At 34.7% G+C, this 24658-nt stretch overlaps 1 protein-coding gene across 1 annotated transcript; it reads right to left on the bottom strand.

Moving 5' to 3' along the window:
* Nucleotides 1-13063: 13063 nt before the first annotated feature.
* On the bottom strand, nucleotides 13064-23089 carry LOC128212222 (max dimerization protein 1-like). Its single transcript, XM_052917559.1, has 5 exons — nucleotides 22910-23089; nucleotides 22692-22782; nucleotides 21519-21548; nucleotides 20868-20982; nucleotides 13064-13249 (listed from the first exon to the last, which is right to left on the bottom strand). Exons 1-5 carry the CDS (start codon nucleotides 22965-22967, stop codon nucleotides 13064-13066), a joined length of 480 nt encoding a protein of 159 aa, XP_052773519.1. The 5' UTR covers nucleotides 22968-23089.
* Between the last annotated feature and the right edge of the window lie 1569 nt (nucleotides 23090-24658).

The raw sequence follows: 24658 nt of genomic DNA, 5'->3' as shown, positions 1-24658 counted from the left end.
TACCAATTGTATTAACCTTAGCATGAATTGCAAACGGATATTATTTTGAGGCATTTTTTTCCCTTTTATTTCAATTCATTATTATTTTTTGCGTCATTTGACTTTAATAATTTTACATTAAAGTTCACTTGAAGATTTTCAATGAATTGTCGTCCAAAAAATAAACCACATGACGCAAAGTCAAACTGTCAGGGTCACATGAGTTGTAATGCCCAGATGGCATAAATAATGTGCATTAATTATTTAGTAATTATTATCTAATTATGGAAATCAATTTAAGTTGTATCTTTTTTAAGCTGCCCTCTCACAGATTGAACGTTTTGACATTTTTTTTTTTTTTTTGGTCTCGGAACGAAAATGCATGGAAACCGTTAAATGAAAATGTTGACAAAAAATAGATTTTTATATTTAAGCTCAAAAATGGATATTTAATGCATTTTTCTTAAACCGTTTGTAACGGTTTAAACCATATGACCTTAATTTTCGAACTGAAATATGAAAATTTGTGTCTCATATTTTGTCAGCAGTCTTTTAGCTTGTCAGCTCCATCAATGGTAATGAATTTCAGTCAATGTTTTAACTTAAAGCAAATGTAGTGTAACACTGCTGCAACACTTCGGGGTATTTTATTATGTAAAGCTTTCGTTCAATGCAGGTTATACGCATAAGTCTGTATATGTGTTTCACTTGTTTTCATAAAAAATATATCCGAAAACAAAATATCAATGATGTATTAAGGACACACGGACAGACACTGTCAGACAATTTGCTTGCCGGATTTAAAATCATACCACCTAATTTGTCATACATACCGATATACTTAATATAAAGAAGGGACAAACCTTATTGCAAAAAAGTATGTATAGTTCAGTAGTACACATAGTATGATTTAATGGTAAGGCCTAAAAAATGTTTGGTTAGGGTTACATGCTTTTCAAAAATAGGTAGGGTAGGTAGGCTTTTTTTTATTAGGCTTCATATAAGAATGTCATTTTTATCATTGGATAATGGTGTTAAAGTTATCTTCTGTATAAGAATTTAAGGTTTTCAAGTACAAAGTGAAAAGCAATTAAAAAAAAATATTATATATATACATATTTTTTTTTTTAGTATTTCATTTTTTTTTCAAACTGACTATAAAACGGTAGGGTCGGGTAACCCGAACCGAATATATGTATTTTCTTTAGGCCTAAGCGCTTCGTGAATTTGCAAAGTTACCAAAAGCGTTCATAAGTCTACTAGAACGCACATAAAATACCGTTGATGATGTTATTGAGTTCATATAAACAATGCATGGTCTGGATCAAGTATCTAAATATGCAAAATCCCTCCTCGTTACTTTGTTGTAATATGCGAGTGAAGCTGAATAACAATATTGTTAGTCTTTTGCCAAACTTCGACAAAGAATTTAAGAGAAAATATTCAATTTAAATTTATGTTAAAACTTGCATCGCTTAGAGAAACGATCCATGAATACAGTCCATTCGTACATTTCTTTAAGGTGGCTGTTTATATAAAACAGTATACTAAAAGTTGATGACAATGCGAACTTTAAACAAAAAAAAACAGACATATGATAGTGCTTTGCGGCTTTGATGACCTTGATTCAGATTCAAGAATTGTGGTAAGATTGGCTCAGACCTTAAACGGCAGACAGCTTAAATGCTTAATCTATATTTTATCTCAAAAATAAAAGCTTTTAGCTGTCCTTCAGTGCACTAAATAGTTTATGTAAAATAGCTTAAATGTTCGTTGAAATTGAATATGGTTTTGAGGATAAGCGGAAACGAACAATAACGTACGTAATATACGCACGCACTCGTCACTGTGAAATATTTGTCTTCGGGACAAACTCGCACTCACCACAGTTTAAGGTATGTCTTCGAGAAGCACGCACTCGTCACAGTGAAACGTTTGACTTCGGGTTTGTTGATATTAAGCCCCTTGAACTCTATGTTCTCTATGTTCTTATTACCCCTCTATCTGAGAGCATATTCTGTAGGAAAAATAATAACCTCATTCGGAAGATTGTTTCCACTTTCCATATACAATTATTCAACACTCCACGTGACCAGGAACTTTAAGCGTCTTATCTATACATAAAATCATACGTATTTTACAACAATAACTATAAATCAGTGGACCCATATCCTAGGAGTGCTCTCGTTATGTATCGGTATGCCCATAACAGATATTTATGGGCGCATATACGCGCGTTACGACTGTTTTGAGCTTTTCGTTCACAGCCGCATCACACGAGAATATTAAGCTAGACCATCGGATTATTGTACCGCCCGGCCCTATAATTTTCAACATTTTATCTGGAAACAACAGCATAAAAGTGCGTGTTTTAATTAATATATGGCCAGCACATTTTTGGATATATCTTTAGTCGTAATTATGTCCAGACGCCGAGGGTGTGAATTACTTTGTCTCGTGTTTTACTTTCCCTTCAGCTTTTTGTCGAATACCGCATTCCTAATTTATTACATGGAATGTTGTCCATGATTAAGATTTATCGTGACGTTTGTGAGTGTGAAGCTTGTAGAGGACGGACTGACACTCACCATTTTCAAGCTTGATATATCCTCAGCAGGATAGCTATTTTTTATATCTGTATCATTTAAAACCCAACAGAACACATTTTGCTCAAATTCAGTTCGTCTGGGTTTTCTTTAAAAACATAAGAAATTATTCTAGTCTTGATGTTAGCCGGCTGCGGCGTCGTCGTGCAAAATTTGATCATAACTTAAAAGCCGATCGAGTTATTTAAAGGACCTGTGGTTCACATGTTGCCAGGGTACAATGAATTATATATATATATTATATATACATGTATATACCTTCCTTGTTTCACTTCTAAAATTGACAATTATCAAAGATGCAGGAACTTTCATGAGAGTGACCTATGTACTACGACCTATTTGACTATAATCTATATTTCCAGCCAAGGAGATCGCCTCTCGACCTCAATAAGTACCCAACGCGATAGCTAGGATTGCAGTTTTGGTACTTCACAGACAATGTAAGTCAGAACATATTATGTACAATATACATGATAACGAAGGACATGAAGAACATTCTAAATCATTCAGATCATACATGATATTGTAACGCACTGCTATGAGTAGCATCCAGGTTGACTTGTATTTCAAATAAGCTTCAATAGTTAACAGAGGGCAGCTGAAAACCGTGTGTTATTTTGGGCAAAAGCAGCGCCATCTCAGGAGACAACTCTGGTTGCATAATTCTGATAATCCCCATGACTTTGTTTACATTAACAGTTCAACAGTTTGCACACTAAACGATAAAATAAATAGTGGTATGTCCTACATGTTAAAGTATAACGTGTTTGCTCTAGACTTTTAACCAATGGAAAGCTAGATAATCATGTCAATACTCATATGATTTTATTCTGAAGTTACTACGTGTACGGTCTTTATCGTTTAGACATATCTATAAGTTTATTTCTATTTGTTTTATTGTTAAGTTCCCTCATGTTAATGCATACTTTGATAAGATTTGCTTTTTGCGTTTTATCTTTATTTAGGATTTTTGGTATAAGAGTGAGGTTTGTGCACATAAACTGGTTTAAACCCCTAGTAAATTTACATTTCACTGACCGTTCCAAGGCGATACCTAACACTCCTTGATAAACATACCTAGTTTTTTATATATAGTATGTATGCACTGTGCTGTTTGTGGGGTTATTTGCTGTTTTTCCATGATTCTTGTTTGTGATTTTATGTTATATGTCTTTGGCGTTTACCCAGTGCCATTAAACCGGGTTTATGTTTAAACTTTTTGCTACAGAGCTTGTTTCTGTAGCTTTTCGCATAAATAATAGTATTCATGGAGAAACCTTAATGAATATTACAGTTCTGTGAAGCAAACACTTAGAAATATCGAGAGGTTTTTTTTAAAATATTCAAGCTAAAAGGCATTTAAAAAAGGAATGTCATTTTTAATATACCAATATAATTTTATTAATACCTTTTGTTTCTCTTTCATTTTAAGTAATAGTAAGTGTTTTCTTTTTGCTTTACTAAATCATTGATTCGGCATAAACTGGCCGCAGACCAGAAATCGGCACAACCTTTTAGTAAACCAAAATTAAAAATAACTTGCTTATTTTGCGTGAATATCTCTATACCATGCGTGAATCTCTTAATGACTTCCTACATAAAACATAATTATGAAATAATGGAAAGTTGACAGTTATATTTGTCAGAATCATTTTAAAGTGATAAGATCAGAATATGTAATTGTGTCCCATTGTCAAACCCATCAGCGTAAAATCTAAAATTTAATCTTTTTTCTTGGTTCTGCACGCAATAATTGCCATGGGAGTACGTGTTTTCATCTTCTTTAAGAACTGATTACAGATAAATGTTTTAGGAACTTAACATAGAGCATGAGCTGTTTCTAATTGCCCTTTAAAGATTATATTATGACTGAAATGGATTATTCAAAACATTAAAGGCTCATAAGGGATTGAAATTGAAATCATTTTCTTTTACATGAATTTTATGTCTCCTTCTAATGAACTATTTACATTCATTGTTTGCAATTATCATCGCCTGCGATCAATTCAACTTCGAAGTTATTCGGAATTTTCTTGTTTAATTCGCAATATTTTGAAACAAGGGAATTAGAAAAGCAGATTGATGTTTTATTAGATAATACAATTTTTAATCCACACAAATGTTTTAGGTTGCTGACTTATTATGGAATACTTTGAAAATAACAGGCCTTCTTTAATATGTTTTCTTAATACTCCGTGCACTTTGATTGCAAACAACAAAGTATTTACTACATAGAATAACCCCCACACTATTGTTTTTTTCAACTACGAATTGTGCCAGTTGTCATGATATGACGAATTTTTTTATATGAAAAGTTGTATATCTATAACATTATCCGTGCTTTGTTTGATCAACAGCTCAGGTTTACCATAGTGTAAAAGTTGCAACACGAAACATATTTCCACAGTGTATCAATTGTTCTTACCAGACAACTGAAACGTCAATATGTTAGCAGAACAAATACATGTCATTTAATGAAACAAACGATTATGCAATATGATTACAAGGTAAATAAGCCTAGTCTATATAAACAATGCAACCAAGAGGTATATTTAATGAAAACACCCGGAAGTGGTAAACCACCGGGATGACTAGTGTCCGAATGGTTTGCATGATCGAAACCAAGAAATCAGGTCTGAAAACACAGGTATACTATTTAAAGAGTTTTCCTCGTTATGTTAAATATATGATATGTCTTTCTTTTTTGGAAAACAATATTCAACTACTAGTATAAACAATCAGAGATCTAAAGAGCTCGTTTCTGGTACATATGTTATTTCAGTTTGTACACGGATGTCAGCAGAAGTGGATCTGAATCAGTCATTTAGTGAAGCATAAAGAGGATAGTTATTTGATTCAGTGTAAGATCACAATATAGTCATAGAGAGAGCATCGAAATGAATAGTTCACGAGTGGCCAAGTCTGAACAAAATGTTAAGAATATCAATAATATCAATTAATAAATCCACTGTTTAAAACAGTTAAATATCATTTTTATTTTACTAAAGTATCTGTATTTAGTCTATTTACCAACGGAAAAAAATATTTAAAAGAGGATATTTGTTAAATTTAGTGTTATTTCGTATTCATTTCATTATTGTCATAACAAAATCTTTCTTTTTTTCATTGGTGGTGAACTCTTAAGTACGAAGCAAATTGGCGAGCATTTAGCTGGTGAGCATTTAGCTTCAAGAACACGTTTGAAAACAATGATTAGAATTTCCAAATCGACTTTTAGTTATGTATTTCCAGCCATCCATCACAAATATCTTTATTTAAACATAAACATTATTTTTAAATATAAAATTATTATTTTGAAATTATTTGGCGTTGAAAAAGTACTCAGTTTTGACCAAAGGAAAGTGGCTAAAAATAATTTTAAAAGTTGTTATTAAAGTATAAGTTTCGTCAAAGATGTTTTGCCACTCAATCTATGATATAAAGGAGAAGAGTATAGTTATTAGGCACACGCACAACACGATTTCATCAATGTATATGTCATGATATTACAGAACAAGCGAGAGTTTAAGACCATGTCGGAAAGGCAGTACTGAACGTGCCAGAAATGTTTTACTAAAAGAATTTGCAGCTTAAGCAATAACTGTTACGCATATACAATTAAGAATGTTACAGCAGAATGGTAATCAATGCTGAAACAAGTCAGAAATCGTTATGCGTTTGGAACTGTAACTGGTTTAAATAATGTTAGCAGTTATGAAGCATACTTCAAAATATAATATGTCGGATTAGTGGAAACAAACAACTTGTGTTGCAACCTTTAAGTTATCATGATATACAGTTTATCCACGTTGACCCATAGTTCCAAGGTAATTTACCCTTGCCCTTCTTTTTATGGAAGAGTTTTTTTTGTTGTTGTTTTTCTGGAAGGTAATTTTATCACAACAATATAAAAATACGCTAGCTTTATTTTGGCTGAGCGTGTCAACATTTTACATTACGATAACGACTGTTCCTGATAACCAAAGAAAAACATCGATCTTGAGAAAGTTTAGAACTTTGATGTCAAGCTACTTCTGTATTGCCTAGGTATTATCCCTAAATCGTCTAACATAGATGTTTACTTTCTTGTATTTCCATCCTATTACATAGGCTAATTCTTCCTCGAGACACCAATAAGTGCTGGTCGCGTGAATCCAATTGTATTCAAAGACAGGCTCTTTTGCAAAACCAGGTCCCAAGATGAGTTAATTCTAGTCTTTGTGACCCGATGCATAAGTCAATAAACAACCCAATAAATCCGCCGTGCAAGATGTTATATTTTGCTGTACGAATTGAACATGTGTCCTCTTGAGCATCGAAGAATTCTCGTAAAATATGGTATGATGGATTTGTTCAGTCTAATAAAAAAAATAACGTAAAATAATCGGGTTTTAACGACAAATAAGACGTGCCTTGCAAACACTTTTAAACTTGACAAACACATAAACTTTAAAATAAAAATATACTGTACACATTTAAAAAAAAATGGTTTCAGCAGGATCTGAAATCATTACATTTTTATTTCTTAATAGATTTTGGCTTTTGTGACAGAATTAGGTATTTGTTTTCATTTCCTATTTTGTTCATAGGCCTATTTAACTTAGAATACTTTCCTCACTATATGTTTATTCAATGTAGTATCTTAGTGGTAATGTAAATATTATGACATTACCATGTCATGTTCTGTCTTTCTGGGGTTCTTTTGGGGTGTCTGTCTGTCTGTCTGTCTGTCTGTCTGCCTGCCTGCCTGCCTGCCTGCCTGTCTGTCTGTCTGTCTGTCTGTCTGTCTTCTGTCTGTCTGTCTGTCTGTCTGTCTGTCTTTACCTAGTTTTCATATTGCGTTATCGCTTGCAATTAAAAGAAATCAATGAGTACTTGATAAAGAAGACAATTTAACTAAAAGTCATGTATTTGTTGTTTCATCATATCGACGTACCAATTGCCTTGTAAGAAAATAAATATACCCTTGAAATATTGCCCGAGCTGCAATCATGCTTTAGCAGCAACATTGTTCATTTAAGGGGCAACCTCGGCCTAAGGGAGTACATGTGTTTATATTTAGGAATAAATATATCAAAAATGGGTTAAATTGGGCATCTTCAAAGCTTATCAATAACCAACTACCTACTAGCAAACGTGGCGTCAAAAATCATAACTTTGTCTTTAGGATCTTTCAACAACCCACAAAACAATAAAAATAAACAATTGTTGACATCTTCGGGGTTTGCAATTTCAGAATTTTCCACCATACGCAGGATCTATAGCCATAGTGTCATGTTCTTCGTCGGAGATGTTTTAGGGCAGTCATTCATTTTGTTGGGCATGCCGAGTCCTATATGTCTGTGTCTATAGTTCTTGTCATTTTGGTCCATGCCTTGCGCCCCTAAACAAGGCTTAGTTATTTTTTTTGAATTTTGGACTCCTTGGCTTGTTTCTGTATTTTTCATTGTATTAGTACTAATTATTACTAATATTCCCAAAATATATTATTTGTACGGATGCACTGTCTTTAAAATTTAATATTTGAGACTCTCAGACGAGTTTTGCATAGTGCCGATTTGCTGTGAAATATGAGATTCTCAATGAATGCACTCAAGACAATTTGAAAAGTAATAACCGCAAATGTCCCATGCAGTGATCTCCCCTGACACAAATCAGAGATCCCATCCACTACAACATCACATGTAAATATACTTGTACAAATTTGTATAATAGTTTCTCACTAAAAGTTTACAGTTATTGCTTAGTGAGCCATTCAATATGACCTGAAAGTCATTAATGAAAGGGCATATTGACCGAGGCACATAATCCGAATCAATGCCGTGTTATGAAGAAATGATAAGATTTTCTGAAATCAGAAGTCAAATTTTCCATTTCAGCCTATCCATAAAGAGTTTTAGATACTTGTAAATGCAAAAAGGCCTTACACTTTTCTTTGACTCCTGGTTAGGGTAACTGCTTAATGTAAGTCAGCTTAAACATTCACATTGACGTTCTATAGAAGTCAGTTGCTGGCATAAACAGATAACCTTTAAACAATTCACGTTTTAAAAAAACATTTTTGCTCAGCGTTCAAATCCAATTTGGCAGCATAAACTGCCAAACTGTCAACATGTTGCTTCAAGCGTTTATTCGCAAGCGATGATTAAAGTTGTGTAAAACATACTTTGCATTCTTAAGTGACCAGTGTGTAAGGAGCTCTAAGCCTCAAACTTAGGAAGAAGAGTCAAATATGCTTAGACTAAGTGTTGTCGTGTTAACATATTTCTTGTTCAACGTCTTTAAATTGTAACGTCTTTAACTTGTTATTGTCAGTGTTTATTATATGCTTTCCGGTGATATATGTAGATTTATAAAGAAAGTAATAATAATAGTTCACTTTTTCCAACAGTGAAATAAGAATTTGATATTTTTCACCGTCTTGATATCGGCCCGCTTTAACTTAAAATTCAAATGTCAGCGCACACAGGGTTTGGACACAATTTTAAAATCGTGTTTTCCGAAATGACGTTTTGTTCGCATAAAAATAGGCGCGCTTTTTTAAAAATAAACAAAAATATACGACATTTTATATCACTTTAAGGAATATAGTATACATAAAAAATGTTTAAGTGTAAATACATTTTTCGATGCTCACACGGTTATAAATAGTTCCTCCTTGAAACATGATTCTATATCGCCAACGCATGATGTTATGATCAAAATCGGTTAAATAGAGCCCATTTGTTGTCTGGCTTCGTAAACAATGTGTAAATTGTATAAAAGCAAAGTTGAACCGTTATAAGTAGAAATATGCATGTATGCATAACTGCAATTAGCAGGTAAAATGACATCACAGCTACTTGCTAATGAAATAATGAAAGTAAAAATTGCATTCTATCAAACACAGACACATTAAAGAAAATATGAGCCGTTCCTGCGAAGTAGAGTTCATATATTTAAGAGAGGGTGATATAAAACTAAAACAAGTTGTCAAGTTCTTGTTTTACATAATAAGGATCAGATGATAATACATTGACAAAACATCTTGTAAAATAAAGATAAATGCAAGTTAAAAAATAGAAAAAAACAACTTTTTTCAACTGGTTACACATCAAGCCAGCTGGTTAGGAAAGTAGGAAACATCCGTATACATCATCCAACTGAGTCGCTATCGACATCCCCCCGAACCTCCCACACGCGTAGGTCATGGCAATTCGCAGAAGGAATAGATAGACCAGATCACTGCAATGCCTTCTTGTGTGTGCATTTCTATTCCAAAAAATTGTCAACACTACTTTGAAAAGCTGTGTGAAGTTAGCTAAACATACGACATTGGACATTGGACATTCAAAATCGAATGTTGTGCTGGCACGACATTGGACATTGGACATTCAAAATCGAATGTTGTGCTGGCACGACATTGGACATTGGACATTCAAAAGTGAAAGTCGTGCTAGCACGACATTGGACATTCAAAATCGAATGTTGTGCTGGCACGACATTGGACATTGGATATTCAAAATCGAATGTTGTGCTGGCACGACATTGGACATTGGACATTCAAAAGTGAAAGTCGTGCTAGCACGACATTGGACATTGGACATTCAAAATCGAATGTTGTGTTGGCACGACATTGGACATTGGACATTCAAAATCGAATGTTGTGCTGGCACGACATTGGACATTGGACATTCAAAAGTGAAAGTCGTGCTAGCACGACATTGGACATTGGACATTGAAAATCGAATGTTGTGCTGGCACGACATTGGACATTGGACATTCAAAATCGAATGTTGTGCTGGCACGACATTGGACATTCAAAAGTGAAAGTCGTGCTAGCACGACATTGGTCATTGGACATTCAAAATCGAATGTTGTGCTGGCACGACATTGGACATTGGACATTCAAAAGTGAAAGTCGTGCTAGCACGACATTGGACATTGGACATTCAAAATCGAATGTTGTGCTGGCACGACATTGGGCATTGGACATTCAAAATCGAATGTTGTGCTGGCACGACATTGGACATTGGACATTCAAAAGTGAAAGTCGTGCTAGCACGACATTGGACATTGGACATTCAAAATCGAATGTTGTGCTGGCACGACATTGGACATTGGACATTCAAAAGTGAAAGTCGTGCTAGCACGACATTGGACATTGGACATTCAAAAGTGAAAGTCGTGCTAGCACGACATTGGACATTGGACATTCAAAATCGAATGTTGTGCTGGCACGACATTGGACATTGGACATTCAAAATCGAATGTTGTGCTGGCACGACATTGGATTTTGAATGTCCAATGTCCAATGTCGTGCTAGCACGACTTTCACTTTTGAATGTCCAATGTCCAATGTCGTGCCAGCACAACATTCGATTTTGAATGTCCAATGTCCAATGTCGTGCCAGCACAACATTCGATTTTGAATGTCCAATGTCCAATGTCGTGCCAGCACAACTTTCACTTTTGAATGTCCAATGTCCAATGTCGTGCTAGCACAACATTCGATTTTGAATGTCCAATGTCCAATGTCGTGCTAGCACGACTTTCACTTTTGAATGTCCAATGTCCAATGTCGTGCCAGCACAACATTCGATTTTGAATGTCCAATGTCCAATGTCGTGCCAGCACAACATTCGATTTTCAATGTCCAATGTCCAATGTCGTGCTAGCACGACTTTCACTTTTGAATGTCCAATGTCCAATGTCGTGCCAGCACAACATTCGATTTTCAATGTCCAATGTCCAATGTCGTATGTTTAGCTAACTTCACACAGCTACTTTGAAAGAATTTTTGTGACTATTTATATGCATCATATGTCTGCAAAAACTTAATAAATAGCAGCTCTCAGCATAAACAGATGTAACAGGGGATTTCCCTAGGAATTTTCAGCTAAAGCCTTGAACTCTCATAGTTGAGGACTCTGGTAATTTTAAAAGGACCCTTTACATGGTTTATAAATAAAAAAAATTCAGAAATACACATTTGTTGGAAGTGGTTGTCCCTGGCACGAAAAGTGAGGCAGGGACTTATAATGGTTGAATGTGTCAGGGATATACCTGATGGAACCCTTTTTTTTAGCTTTACAGCATTGCATTTATAGTGACCTTGTTTATACCAGGGACGGATCCAGAAATTGATGCTAGAGGGGTTGAAACTTAAGGGTGCAACCTTAAGACATAAGCCCCTCCCTCAGAAACAAAATTGATAAGGTTTAAAATGTTTGCATTGGGGTTGAGGGTTCTACTGCAAGAAACTTTTAACAATTCAAGTTACAATAAATTTTGATTTTAATAGTGAAAATTATTACTTTATTCTCTGATATAAACTTAAAAAGTAAACTTGTAACGATTTAAGGCCGGGGCGCCACCTTCAGCCAACCTCACCCCCCCCAACCCCCTCAATTGCTGACGAATGCATATTTTCCCTTTGTACCTATAGATCTCGTTGTTTTGTCTATACGTTAAATTTCAGCTGTATCGCCTTGCCGTCATTAATGAAGACTTCTAACGCAAGTTATTCTGTCGGAACTCTCACGCGATTATTATATACATGCAGGAATAGTCTACAATTGGCTTTCAGAAACAATTCATCACTAAATCATTGGATAAGTATCAATCTATTCATTATTCATACCAAGAGACAAAATTCATCAACTCTAATCCCCCTAAGAGTAGAGATTTTTTTGCTGGGTCGTTGACCTTGATTTAATCATGAAAGAAAAGCCTGTTTCATTGGTACTGACAAGTAGGCCCTACGCCAAGTTAATGGTGAATTGATTAAGAAAGTCAGCTGATTTTTTTTCAAGTTTGTAGTAATTATAAGGATTCAGTGAAGCATGCTCATTTAAATGGTAAACCTGCCAAAAAATATTGTTTACAAACTGACTTACATATTCTATTATGAAACAGCTGACTTCAGATATATATTGATCTTTCAATCAAGCAGCACCAGCCAGGTAGTCAGAAAATTATGAGCATGTTGTTTTAAAGGTAAAAGTTTAAATTGCATTGAAATGTCAAGACAATTCATGCCAGGCCTTGGTATTTAGCAGGCTTGGTATTTAGCAGGTATATCAAAATTGAAAACATGGCCGACCTGTCAAGGCCAAACATGAAGCAAGTGGCAAGTTTTAGTTATCACCTAAAATAATCTGACACTATCCTTGGTTTAACTGAACAATCGTCCATTATAAAGACTCTTATTTCAAAACTCAACTCATAACTGCCACTATTTATGAGGTAAGAAAGTGCCTTCAACTTAGTTACTTTGGTCATGGGTGTTTGGAAAAGAGGGCATGGGTGCTGCAACCAAAAAATGGGCCTAGCTGGAGCACTAAGAAACTTCATTAATGATTCTAATATGGTTCTGAAAAAAAAAGTCAAGATGGTAATGGTGCTGTGTACTGAGACGGATTTCTCCTTGTATTCCCCCCGTACGTAAACAAGGTGGTACAACAACCGAGTGCCCCCCTCCTGTACTGACTACCAATCTAACCTGATTCTGAGGTAGAGGAGGATGTAGAATTGGTGGCCGTGCTACACTCTGAGATGGACCTCTCCTGTCGCACACGGTATTGCCCTTCCATAAGCTGGTCCAATCGTCGCTGGAGGAAGCGCTGCTCTCGTCGCAACTGCTCCCGGGTGGACGCCGTCTTTCGATCCTTTTCTTCAAGATTCTACAGAGATAAAAAATGGATATATCAGACAAGTTAAAGATTTTAAGACTATTTCGTTTTTAAAAGTTTAAACCAATTTATTTTTTGCTCAGCTGTGGAGATATTAAATATACACCATATAATATCTAATTTACATTACTAATTGAAAATCAAACACAACAAAAAGAATTTTAATCACAAACCACATGACTTTGTACAAAAAAGTATTCATTAAACAGCTATTGTGAACAGCTCAAAAGACTTTCAGGGGATTTTGAAGATATTTTTCCAATGGAAATCTGAATGTTTACAGAACCACATGAAGATGTTTTTTATGTTTTTATAGAAAAAACCTGTTATTTAAACATGAAATGATCGATAACCCTTTCAGCCCATTCAACGACCAATGAACAATAGGGTCACAGAAAATTATAACTCAAACGCACGTCAGGTCAAGATCTTTCTTGTGTCAAACTAAAAATATAGTTAAATCACATTGAACCTTGAAATGAATCATACAAAATGAGCACAATCGAACAACAAGGACAAAAACAGTTTTGTAGGAACGCAAGCATGCTTTGTGAACAAAACAGAAACTTGACACCTGAAAGCCCTTTAAGGGGACCCAAAAAATCTGCACAAGGAGTCTTGTTCCCCAATTTTAGTGATTGAAAAATGGACGGCTGTGCGTGTTTAATACGATCATGAATCATTACAGAGCACCAGACCATTTTTCTCTTTTTTTCAAAATGTTTGTTTACTTTGATTGTGAATTTAAATAAATTGTATGAGAGATTGTGACTCTGTTTTAGTAAAGTACCAAGGTACTCTTATTATTAAATAAAGTGCTAGCGCAGTTAGCAAAATCTATATTAAAGACTTTCTGATGATCTGAAGACTGCTTGATTTCTGACACTAGTGTTGGTCATAAAAAAAATCAGAAAGAAAGCTCAGAGCAGTGCTTGCAGGCTTGTCCTTATTTTGACCACTGATAGCACTGGAATGAACTATTGCTGTCATTAGTGTTCAGTGCCTTAGAATAATGTTAAAATCCCGTCAGAATTGCGGCTATGATTGAAAGAACTTGTGACAATCTATTGATCAGAATGGCGGAAAGGAAATCAATGGGTACTTCTGTACATTAATTAAATAGTTAGATCAACATGATGGATGTAGGGCTTGAGGGGAACAAAATCCATTAATATTGGCTTTGATGATATCATGATAATTGTGAACAATAACCCAAAATGAAGCTGGGAAAAAAATTGGGCGATTTATTTGCCAAGTTCGAAGACCTACTTTTCTGAATGCTGTTATTCAGGCGCCCTGATATTCCACTGACAGTGCCATCCGTTTATTCATTACTTTTTCTGATCTTGTTCTTTGCAGTGCAAAGGACGGCTTTTAATGGGAATTAGTTTTGTTTGCAATTCAAGGTAATGCAAGGCGGTATTTTATAACGTTCACAAAAGGGGGAAATTTTAAAACGTTGCAGTAATTGGTTAGAAGCCGCACTCAACGTTGATTGTTTGAAATGTTTAGAAGGAAGCAATTTGTTAATAATCATACGATGTTACTTTCAAATCAAGGAAACAGCAACGAATGTTATTAGCAGTATAATGAAAATGTAAACAAAGAATATATCTCTACAGTTGATATAATAATGGGTTTTATTCAAGAAAGGAGCTGAACAGAAAATATTACTCTGCCGTTGATATAACAATGTTTTTTTCCAGAGTTGAACAGACAGTGCATGGGGAAACAGAATGATTTATGTTCCAAATGACACGTCACACCTAATCAACAATTTATTTTTGTCAATTTTCTTCAATGTCTCAAAAAAACATCAAAATTTATTTCATCATATTTGCATATTAAGTTCAAACTGAAAAGGTGAAGGATACTTTTTGCTTATGGTAATCTGTGTATAAACTTATCAACTAAACTCCAAAAGTTCAAGTTGTACAAACAAAATTCACTAGTGATGAGAGGAAGACTGAGTTTATCGAAATAGCTATGTCATCAGAAATACCATAAATAGCTGATAAAAATCTGACTTCATTCAAACATGATCAGCTGATAATGACAGTTTAAAGAACAATAGGCGCGTGTAGCCTATCTAATTGTTCAAAAGATAATAGCGAAAACCACATCTAGGTGAAACTAGTCATACATTCATTTCAGTCGACTTTATAAAGAACCCTGAAATCCTCATCTAGTCGACCATAGCCACATTATTATAAGAAAAATACAAAGAAAATGGTTCGTTGTAAATTACAACACAACAACGAGAGCCTTTACGCTATGATTAACTTTTAGTTAAATTTGTGAAAACGGTAATTTGAACACAACACATTACTTTTCACCAATTAGCTCCAGTAGTTTTCCTACCACAAAATAACTCGCTAGGAGCGCAAATTAAAAGCGAAAGCATTCTTTACAAAAGTTGACAAGTATTTATTTTCACACGGTGACTTTGTGCAACGCTATTATTATTCAACCTGTGACATCGTTGACCCTTTCCCTTAGCTACTGATTCCCGCATATAAGCAATCACAATCATTTACTCCTCTCTTGAAGATTACTATCTACAAGATTTTTTTTGGACAAAGATCTTGATTGAACTGGATCAATACAGTTTTCTCACGCTAAATTTCCATTTCACCAGTTGTTCACCCAATGAGAGACTTCCTCAGATTTCATGCAATTAAGTAGTATCTTGTATATAGTAATGTTTCTTACAAAAAACAACAACTGATAAGTGTATGTAAACAGGTCATACAAACCAAGAAGTTCAGCGAAATAGCAGTATTTTAAGGATTAAAAAAAAAAAAATGTTTACATTAGGATACGGTGATGCAGGCCAGGCTAGACAAATATAAAATACAGTCGAACACCATTGACTCCAACTTGCTTGGCTCGATTTCCTTGTTTGCTTGAACTGGATGTAAAGGACAGATTTATTTCTACTGAAGGTAATCCAGGCTCAAGGTATTCGTGGGTCCCTGGGTGTTCGAGTCAACAAGGTTGGACTATAGTCATACTGCACCCACAACCAAATTCATTGAAATTTTACAGAAGTGCTTCAGCACAAGCAAAGTATATTAATCATGAGGGCAGCTTATGGTTGAATTAACTGTTTTGTATAATCATTCAATAACTAGCATGCATTATAAGTGAAAAGCTTTGTGATTCATCCACATGCTCATGATGCTAGTTATTGAATGGTTAAGCTCCACCTTGTAACAGCTCCAATATGGAGTTCATGTATAAACAATGCTTGAAAAATAGCCCTCTTAAAGTTTCCGTAACATGATCATTTCATAAAATGTTTGACTTGCAATATTTGTCAAACCAATTTGAAACTGAAAACCATTCACTGAGCAAATACTGGTATAATCAATCAGTTCTACTGGTCATTTTATAGTCATTTAATGTACCGGTAATAGAACTCCATAAGGCTATTGATCAGTGTCAATTTCGCTGGTTGAAAATCTGATACTTAGGGCATTAACCTACTTGCCTGATCGATACTGCTTTATTCCGACATTATGGGCAATCTTTGTAGGGCCATCCTGAAACTGTTCGCCATGGTCCATTGGACTCACTGAATACGAATAGACCTCACAATGCGGCCCTTTTTTGTTGAGGTTTTTTAGTAAAACAAGTGACATAACCAAAGTTTCATTTAAGCCAGCCAGATTTATGGGCCTTTAACTTTTTCCAAATCAAACAAGGGGCATATCTCAAGAATTGTTGGCGCTAGAGTTATGGATTTTACTGCACTCGTGTGTTTTGCCTCCGGCAAACATATATTGTACCAAGTTTCATTTGAATATCTTGAATAGTTTTTTTCTTTAAAAAAAAACAGCAACAACAGATAAGCAGCTAAAATGTTTTTGTTTTATTATCATAAGCTGGTCTATTCAAGAGTTATTTCTTGTATCAAGTTGTAAATTCAATCGGGACATTCTGACACCCTACTGCAAACAAGTCTTCTTTTAAAAAATGACTTCAGCTGTATTTATTTCTATTCAGTAAACTGTCATGTACAATGGTCCGTGCTTACATGTTCTGGGGAAACCGCTTTTTAATTGATCTACCCACATCCTTCATTCAATCATTTCTTATTCAAAGCCCTTTAGGTACATAATTATATATACAGTACAAAGAAATATGTAAATAATAAAGCAACAAAACTATACTTAAATGAATCACTTTGATCTTTTGAGCATATAACCTATAACCTGTGGAAACCTCAACTAAATCTTATATGATTTGTCCATAATAAATTTAACATAAACTAGTGTGGATGTTAATTCATGTTAATTCATGTGTTTTGTTTAGGGGTCTAATTTTTTTGCTGAAATAAGATGAAATAAGCGCATTTTTACAAAAGGATAAAACATGAAATAATTTAATAACATATTTTTACTTGTAAGAAAGAACTTTGTTATTTGCACTTTTGGTGGAAAAGTTTTTTTTTCAAACATAGGGAAATGAGTTGAACTTTTGCCCTAAATTGTTCAGGAAAGAAGTCCCCCACCCCCCGAGGATTCATCATCCTTAAACATGTGCATATGCTGAATGCATAATTTAACGGTAATCTGTGCACACAACTATAAGCTTCGGACCCTCAATTATTTCCTGAAGACCAATGGTTTTGAAATGTGTGAATCTGATTGCATTTCAAAATGAATCATTGAATAGTATCATTCATTCTTGTTCACTATGATATTAAAGTTGTTTACGGTTAAAACGGAAACCAAGAGTAATTGAGTTAAGTGTGTACATAAGTAACGCAAGATAAACGCGAAAAGGCTCTATCAACTTCTTCATTTAACCTCACATAAAACCTTATACTCCCTTTAACCCGTTTAAATGTAAGAGATATAAAGAATAATAATCAACTGTATACAAAGCCATATATTTAAACATTTGAAAAGCTTAAGGAAACTTCAAACCATTAATCCAGACTGTCATATGCATGTTCTTCAAATTTGAAATAGTTTCAATACATAGGAATGAAATTCGTCATCGAAACAGGACATTTTTCAGTCAATACAGTCACTGATATTAACTTATGATCTGTACTTGATAACAGACCATTGTTCAGGAAGTGCAATCCTTATTAAAGTGTTGACGAGCCTATAATACTATGTACTGCATTGCGAGATAGTGTCCATTAAGAGCCAGATAAGCTAATCAACTTTCATATTTCATATTCCAATAAAACTGTTCTGTGATCAATGTACGAGATAGGTGGGATCCACTTCAAAAAGAATGATGAAATTGTTTCATTATTAAGTACTAGGAACATTTGTTTAAAATCACCACCTCGTTACAAGTGGTTGCAAACATTACATCACCATTGCACTTAAAAAATTTGGTGAAAATAATATACTTTATGAACCCAACCATAATTGGGTACATCAGCACCATGTTTCTGACTAAATAAGGCATTAGATATGACAAGCCATTGACACGCCACACATTTGACAAGTCATAAATTCATGGAATACCAAAAGGAAAAAAGGAATCTTACATCATAGATCATGGGATTCCAGTTTATGTTTTATTTAGCTGACCTGCACTAATTCTTGCTGTTTAAGTGCATACCTGCTGCGATATCAGCTGATAATCGGCTGATTTTTCATCCAGTAACATAACAGAGCATTATTTCTTCACATAATGCTTGAACCATAGGTGCCAGTATTTGCCGCTGATGGTGAAGTTATTATTCATATGTTCATATTTATATCCATTATAAGCATATTAAGGAAATTTTTATTTTGAAAACAAATATTTTATTAAAAAAATCCCCATCCCTAATCAATACTGTTACACATCATTTTAACAGTCGGAAACAGCATTCTGATTTTGTTGTGGCAATTTCTTAAAAGTAACTTTTCAAGTAAATATCTTACATAAAAAACCCTCGTCACTGCCCGATACTGCTACCAATGGTTTATAAAGGGACTGTACACCAGATTGGCACCAAAAAAGTTTTTTTCTGTAACGAATCTCATGACAATTATCTAATAGAGTGTGTTACGCTTTGATATCATAATTGTAAAAAAAGCACCAAAATGTAAAAAAAAAAATTGTGTCGGAGACCGGGTTCGAACCCGTGCCGCCAAAATTGCAGTCCAGCGACGTCTCCACTGAGCTACGACGGCTAACTATAATTGGATGACATAATTAAGCTATACACCTACCTCGGTAATATCACGTGATAACACCGACTAGCCAATCACGCATAAGGAATGAATTCTACCTGGTAGACATACTACAGTAATCTTTTTTAATGGAAAAGTATGAAATAACTGCTAAACTTAAATAAATTGTAAACTATGTGGAACATCAGTTAGTAAGTTTCAATGCATTGTACACATAGATGCCAAGTTTATGTCAGTTTTCAACAATTTTCTTATTATTTCTCTACTTTATCATACGGAGTACAGCCCCTTTAAACGGCCATCTATGTTTTTATAGGCTTAATAACAATCTATCTGATCGGCTGACTTTATTTTGCCCAAAGCGGACCAATTTATTACTAATATATTTCTAAGTAAATATCCCATATCTAATCAATAAGCCATTCAGAGAAAAATTATTGTCAATGATCACAGTAAATCTTGAACAGGGGAAAATATATATGGGCCACTGGCATTAAACCAAATAATAAAAATGGTAATAATGACTGTTTATAATCAGGTAATAATAACATCGGCAAAAAAGTCCTCTTAATTTGGTGAACCACTCAACCACAAAAAACATACCTCATCGAAAAAACATTAACAACAAGAAATTATATGATATTCCTGATGAACTAAGCTATGTAGGCCATATTTTGTGAAAAATCTTCAGAACCACTAGAAAAGTCTGGGAATATTTGAGTGTGTCAGTAAGAATTGCCAATTTACTAAAAACACAAGTTATGAGCAAAAAAAGATTTTAGTCTGGTAAAAAACACATGTATTGTATTTAAATTCATATGATATTGATCCATTCACAATATCTTACATATTCCTGAGATACATTGACCTAACCAGAAACAGTATTATAATTTCCTTGTGACAAGTGTTTCGTATCTGAGTCAGCCAGCGTTCACATTTTATCAGTCAGTGTATTGTGCTGTCCCAGCATCCATTCCCCAATTCCTTCAACCTGACTCCCCAACCCGAAAAATGAAACCTTGAGTAAATTACAACTACTTCAAAATAAACTTAACAAAACATACTTGTAAGTGAATTTAAAAAATCACTTTAATCCCATTTTGCAACTTAAGAGATGGTTGATTTCCCCTGACATCAAAGTGGCTTCAAACAGAAATGTTTCCCACTTCCTTTTTTTTTTCCAAAATAGCGGATTGAAAGCCAAAATTGTTCATGGCTTCAAAATTTTGGAAGGCTTATTTAATTTGGAAACAGAAGCTGAGTCACATACCTCTCCAATAGCATTAAATATTTCAAATCAAAGACCTTAGTGTTCACAATAGCTGTAATACCCATTTCATGATACATCATGAAGTCAGTCTTAGCAGCAACACATTAATTTAAAAGTATACAAAAAAATGTGGTTAGTAGGGACAATATTTGTTTTTTTAGGTCTTAATACAAAGTTGTTTAACACTTACCTTAATAAATGATTTCGCTTTCATTAAAAGCCCTAATGTTGTATGTCTCGATGAGTCTGGTCCCAATGGCACGATGTCTTTTAACTTTTCTAAGCAGTATCGCAAATTTGCTCTTCTGCAAAAACATATAAGAGAAACCATGGTATGACAGTCAACAACAATGTTCCGATGTGATGAGTTACGCAGGCTAAGGCCTATTAAAAAAAAACATTTTATTCTATTTTACTCAAATTCCAATACATGAAAATAGAAAGAAAATCTGGTAAGAATCAAAAGAACAGGATTATATGTGTATGAAAGCATCATCAGAATTTGGGAAACAATTTAACAAAATTTCAGATCAATGTCATCATCTCAACATTTCCCTTTTGTAAAGCACACAGCATTTATTCACCAAGTAAAGGGAAGTAACTTTATAAGACTCATACAAGTTTACATTGACCCAAATACCACTTCCACTATTGTGCATCAAAAATTCCCATAGAGCTACAGTGTTCAGTGGCTATGTACTTAACATGTCAAGGTTACTCCCTGATTATATATTTGTGGAAAGGATGTTTACATGAATTTGAAGCAAACTTAGGACGTTCTAAGGTGACACAAGTACTGATGCTACTCCAAAAAATGATTTAACTTGAGAAAGTAACTTACCGGTTTTTCTCTAGTTCGTTGTGAGTTGACCTGTAAGTTAAAACAAAGGCTTTTAAAAAAATCTGCATTTTAGATACCAAAATTTTTCATTTCATTCTGGACCGTGTGTTGACGTGTTTTTGCAGTAAGAAGACTCCAAGTACTGGCGCTGAATGTTATAAATATTCAAAATTAAATTAACTTTTTGCTAAATCTAAACTGTGAGCTTAGATGTATGCCTGTCATACATTGACCACATAAATGTTTTGTTAAAACTTCAAAGGACATACATTATGCTTTAAGATGCGACCAGATTTGACAATTGTTTAGAATCGGAATAAAAACTTTTTTCTGTTGCAAAGCTCAAATTACATTTTTTTTTTAATCATTCAGCATTGTATTTTTTAGGAAATCATCACATAACAAATAACCATTGACCTCACTAGCTTTCAGATGCATTACAATATTAAAAAAGTGCAAGTTTGCTGTAGTACAAACTTTTTTTAAAATTTATAAACCTCTGCCAACGCCCTATAATTGCAGCATTATGGCTTGTTTCGTCACATTTGCCAGTGTGACTTAAACAAATTTTGAAGTAAAGGGCGGCATTTCAATTTTCACTGCCACGGGTTGGTCACCCGGTTGGTGGGTTAGAATGATCAAATGATATATTCAGATTTAAGTGACAATTACATTTCCGACAAAGAAGGTGGTATGTAGAATCAATCAAGAAACAAACACTTAATGAAAAGTGATCAGAAACTAAACAGAAACAAAAATTAATTAGTGACCTAATTTCTCAAGACTTTAATTCATTAAAATTGTAATGTTTCAATGCGGTATTATTCCATTCAATAAATGTTGTTCGTTGTAACACAATTCTATTTAATACAAAATCAGTCTTATCGACTTGAGGATATTTTAATGAGTTAAGCTGACTGCTGAATTGGCAAGTTTTGCAACCAACACAAACGGATTGGCGGCCATCTTGGTTTTGCCTTCAGATACCTGATCCAAAAGATTTTTCAGAAATCCAATATAGGAGTATAATCCAGAGAAATAAATCCAACATTCATGTAATTGAATGCCAACATTAACATTAAAATCCAGAATTAACATCACAATTACACTTGATTTTGTAAAATCCGACACTAAACATTCTATAAACATGACCCATTTTTTCCAACACCCTACCTATTTCCCTGAGTTTTCTTTGATTTTGAACGCTTCTTTAAGCTAAAGTCATCTGGCATTGGAAGGGTCGATGCATATCCATGTTCAGCTTCTGAAATTTAACAATTATAACATAGATTCTTCGCAAACATTAACGTCCTTAGCTACGTGGCAAATTGCAGAACAGACGAAAATTTCAGGAACGCTCACATAAAATCCACTTCTGCTAAAATTCTCACCTCTTTCTCGTCTGTCCAAATATTCTGCTGCTTGTATTAGTTGTGTAATATTAAACATGGTAAAAATTTAGAGATCGCGACAATCACAACAAAATAAATTGAATTTTCCAAAGCTACTTCTGCATTCGAACGTCAGTTTTGTTTTGACAGGCGAGCTTTTCACGTTGAGGCAAAGCGATGTTTGTTTACCAAATTTCACTAGAGCGGTTTGTAAGCGCAATTTTCATTGGTTGAGCGCCCGAAATATGACAGTATGATTGGTGGATCAGAATGAGGAAGACTATTCTGTGAAGCTGATACAATCCAACATTCAGATAACAGTTTAAGTCATATGATCACACGTAGCTCCGCCCACCAATAACAGTGATCAGCTGCGATCTGCTAAGGTCAGGGTTTGAACACCAGCCCAGCGATCTTTCACAAGTAAATAGCAGGTTCTGCACAAATGTTAACCCCTTCATATTTTATCAGAACTGTTGACTTTTTGTCTAGAACATGTTTCAAAGATAAATATTTAAACAACTGTCCGTTAATTTGACATGGCAACGGCACCCTCAGGTGCCTCATTTTGTACATAATGAGTTTTTATATGGGGGCAAAAATATGACCATCTGACTTAATTTGGAACTGACACCGATGTACGATGTCAAAAAAGCAGCATTACGCATCACATCATATGATATATTTTTTCAAAAATATACGTCAACAAACAAATTATGAAGTAGGTCAATGTGACCGATATTTAAAATGAGTAATTTCTGAGGCCCCTAACACAGTGGCATGAACATATTGTTTCTAATCTTGATTACGAATGGAATTAAAGCAAATGCTATACGTGTTTGTTTTATCAGTACACAGTTGATGTACGTTTGAGTGCACCGAGCTTAATTATATATACAATACACAAAGAGAATGTGGGTAATGAATGTCCCATCTTCCAAGCGGGACGTACGGGGGTCCCCGTGCGTCAGTGCTATACGCTGGTGCACGCGAACCGGAGTAGCTCGTACCAGGTTCACAACATAACTTTAATGCACTCGCTAGGTCCCCCTGGTCATTCTCAAATGCCATCCAGTTTTTTTTTATGACGTTTAGCCCTAAAAAGTCGGGGGTGGGGGCATTTAAGAAAAACTACACCCTGCCCACGTTTTTGGGGAATACGTTTTTTTTAAATCGGCAATTTCATCATATTGACAACCGTTACATGTGGTCGTGTTTTATTTCACGCCGACCTGGTAAACGTGCGTTCGTTCACGTGCAAATACTTTGCATATACACTTATTACACCTTAACGTGTTCGACCACCATGCCCAACTCGATCTTGTTCACATGTATGATATGTGACAAAATATATAACCGTGATGTCACCCAAGTAGGCCAAGGAAAAATAAAAATATACCCTGATCTAACAATTCGCCCACGTCTGTAAAGACATTACCTATGTAGTATTTATAGATCGTACATTGAATGGAAAACCTAGGTTGGAAAGCAATACTTATCGAAGTCTTACCACACTGTGACAGGTAGCACTGCTGATTATTTTTATACATATATCATCATTAAGTACTGCAGAAGTCATGAACCATAAATCAGAACTGTATGTTTATTATTTAGCTTTGGATACCTAATACGGGCGGATACGGGATTCGACGTCAGAGGGAGCGTAACATTTTGACTTGCGCCCCTACCTCAGAACCGAAATCTTTACTCCCGCCCCACCCCCCACCCCCCCAAAAAAGAGAGTAAACT

This window comes from Mya arenaria, chromosome 12 (genome assembly GCF_026914265.1).
Source record: "Mya arenaria isolate MELC-2E11 chromosome 12, ASM2691426v1".
Classification (NCBI taxonomy): Eukaryota; Metazoa; Mollusca; class Bivalvia; order Myida; family Myidae; genus Mya; species Mya arenaria.
The sequence above is the reverse complement of the archived record's forward strand: the minus strand, read 5'-3'. Positions and strand labels throughout refer to the sequence as shown.

Excerpts from the sequence above, each read along its gene's own strand:
- LOC128212222 (XM_052917559.1), bottom strand. The coding sequence starts at position 22,967 with ATGTTTAATATTACACAACTAATACAAGCAGCAGAATATTTGGACAGA. Across the intron at positions 22,783-22,909 it reads TTTGGACAGACGAGAAAGAG|AAGCTGAACATGGATATGCA; the intron begins GTGAGAATTTTA and ends GTTAAATTTCAG. Across the intron at positions 20,983-21,518 it reads AACGAACTAGAGAAAAACCG|AAGAGCAAATTTGCGATACT; the intron begins GTAAGTTACTTT and ends ATGTTTTTGCAG.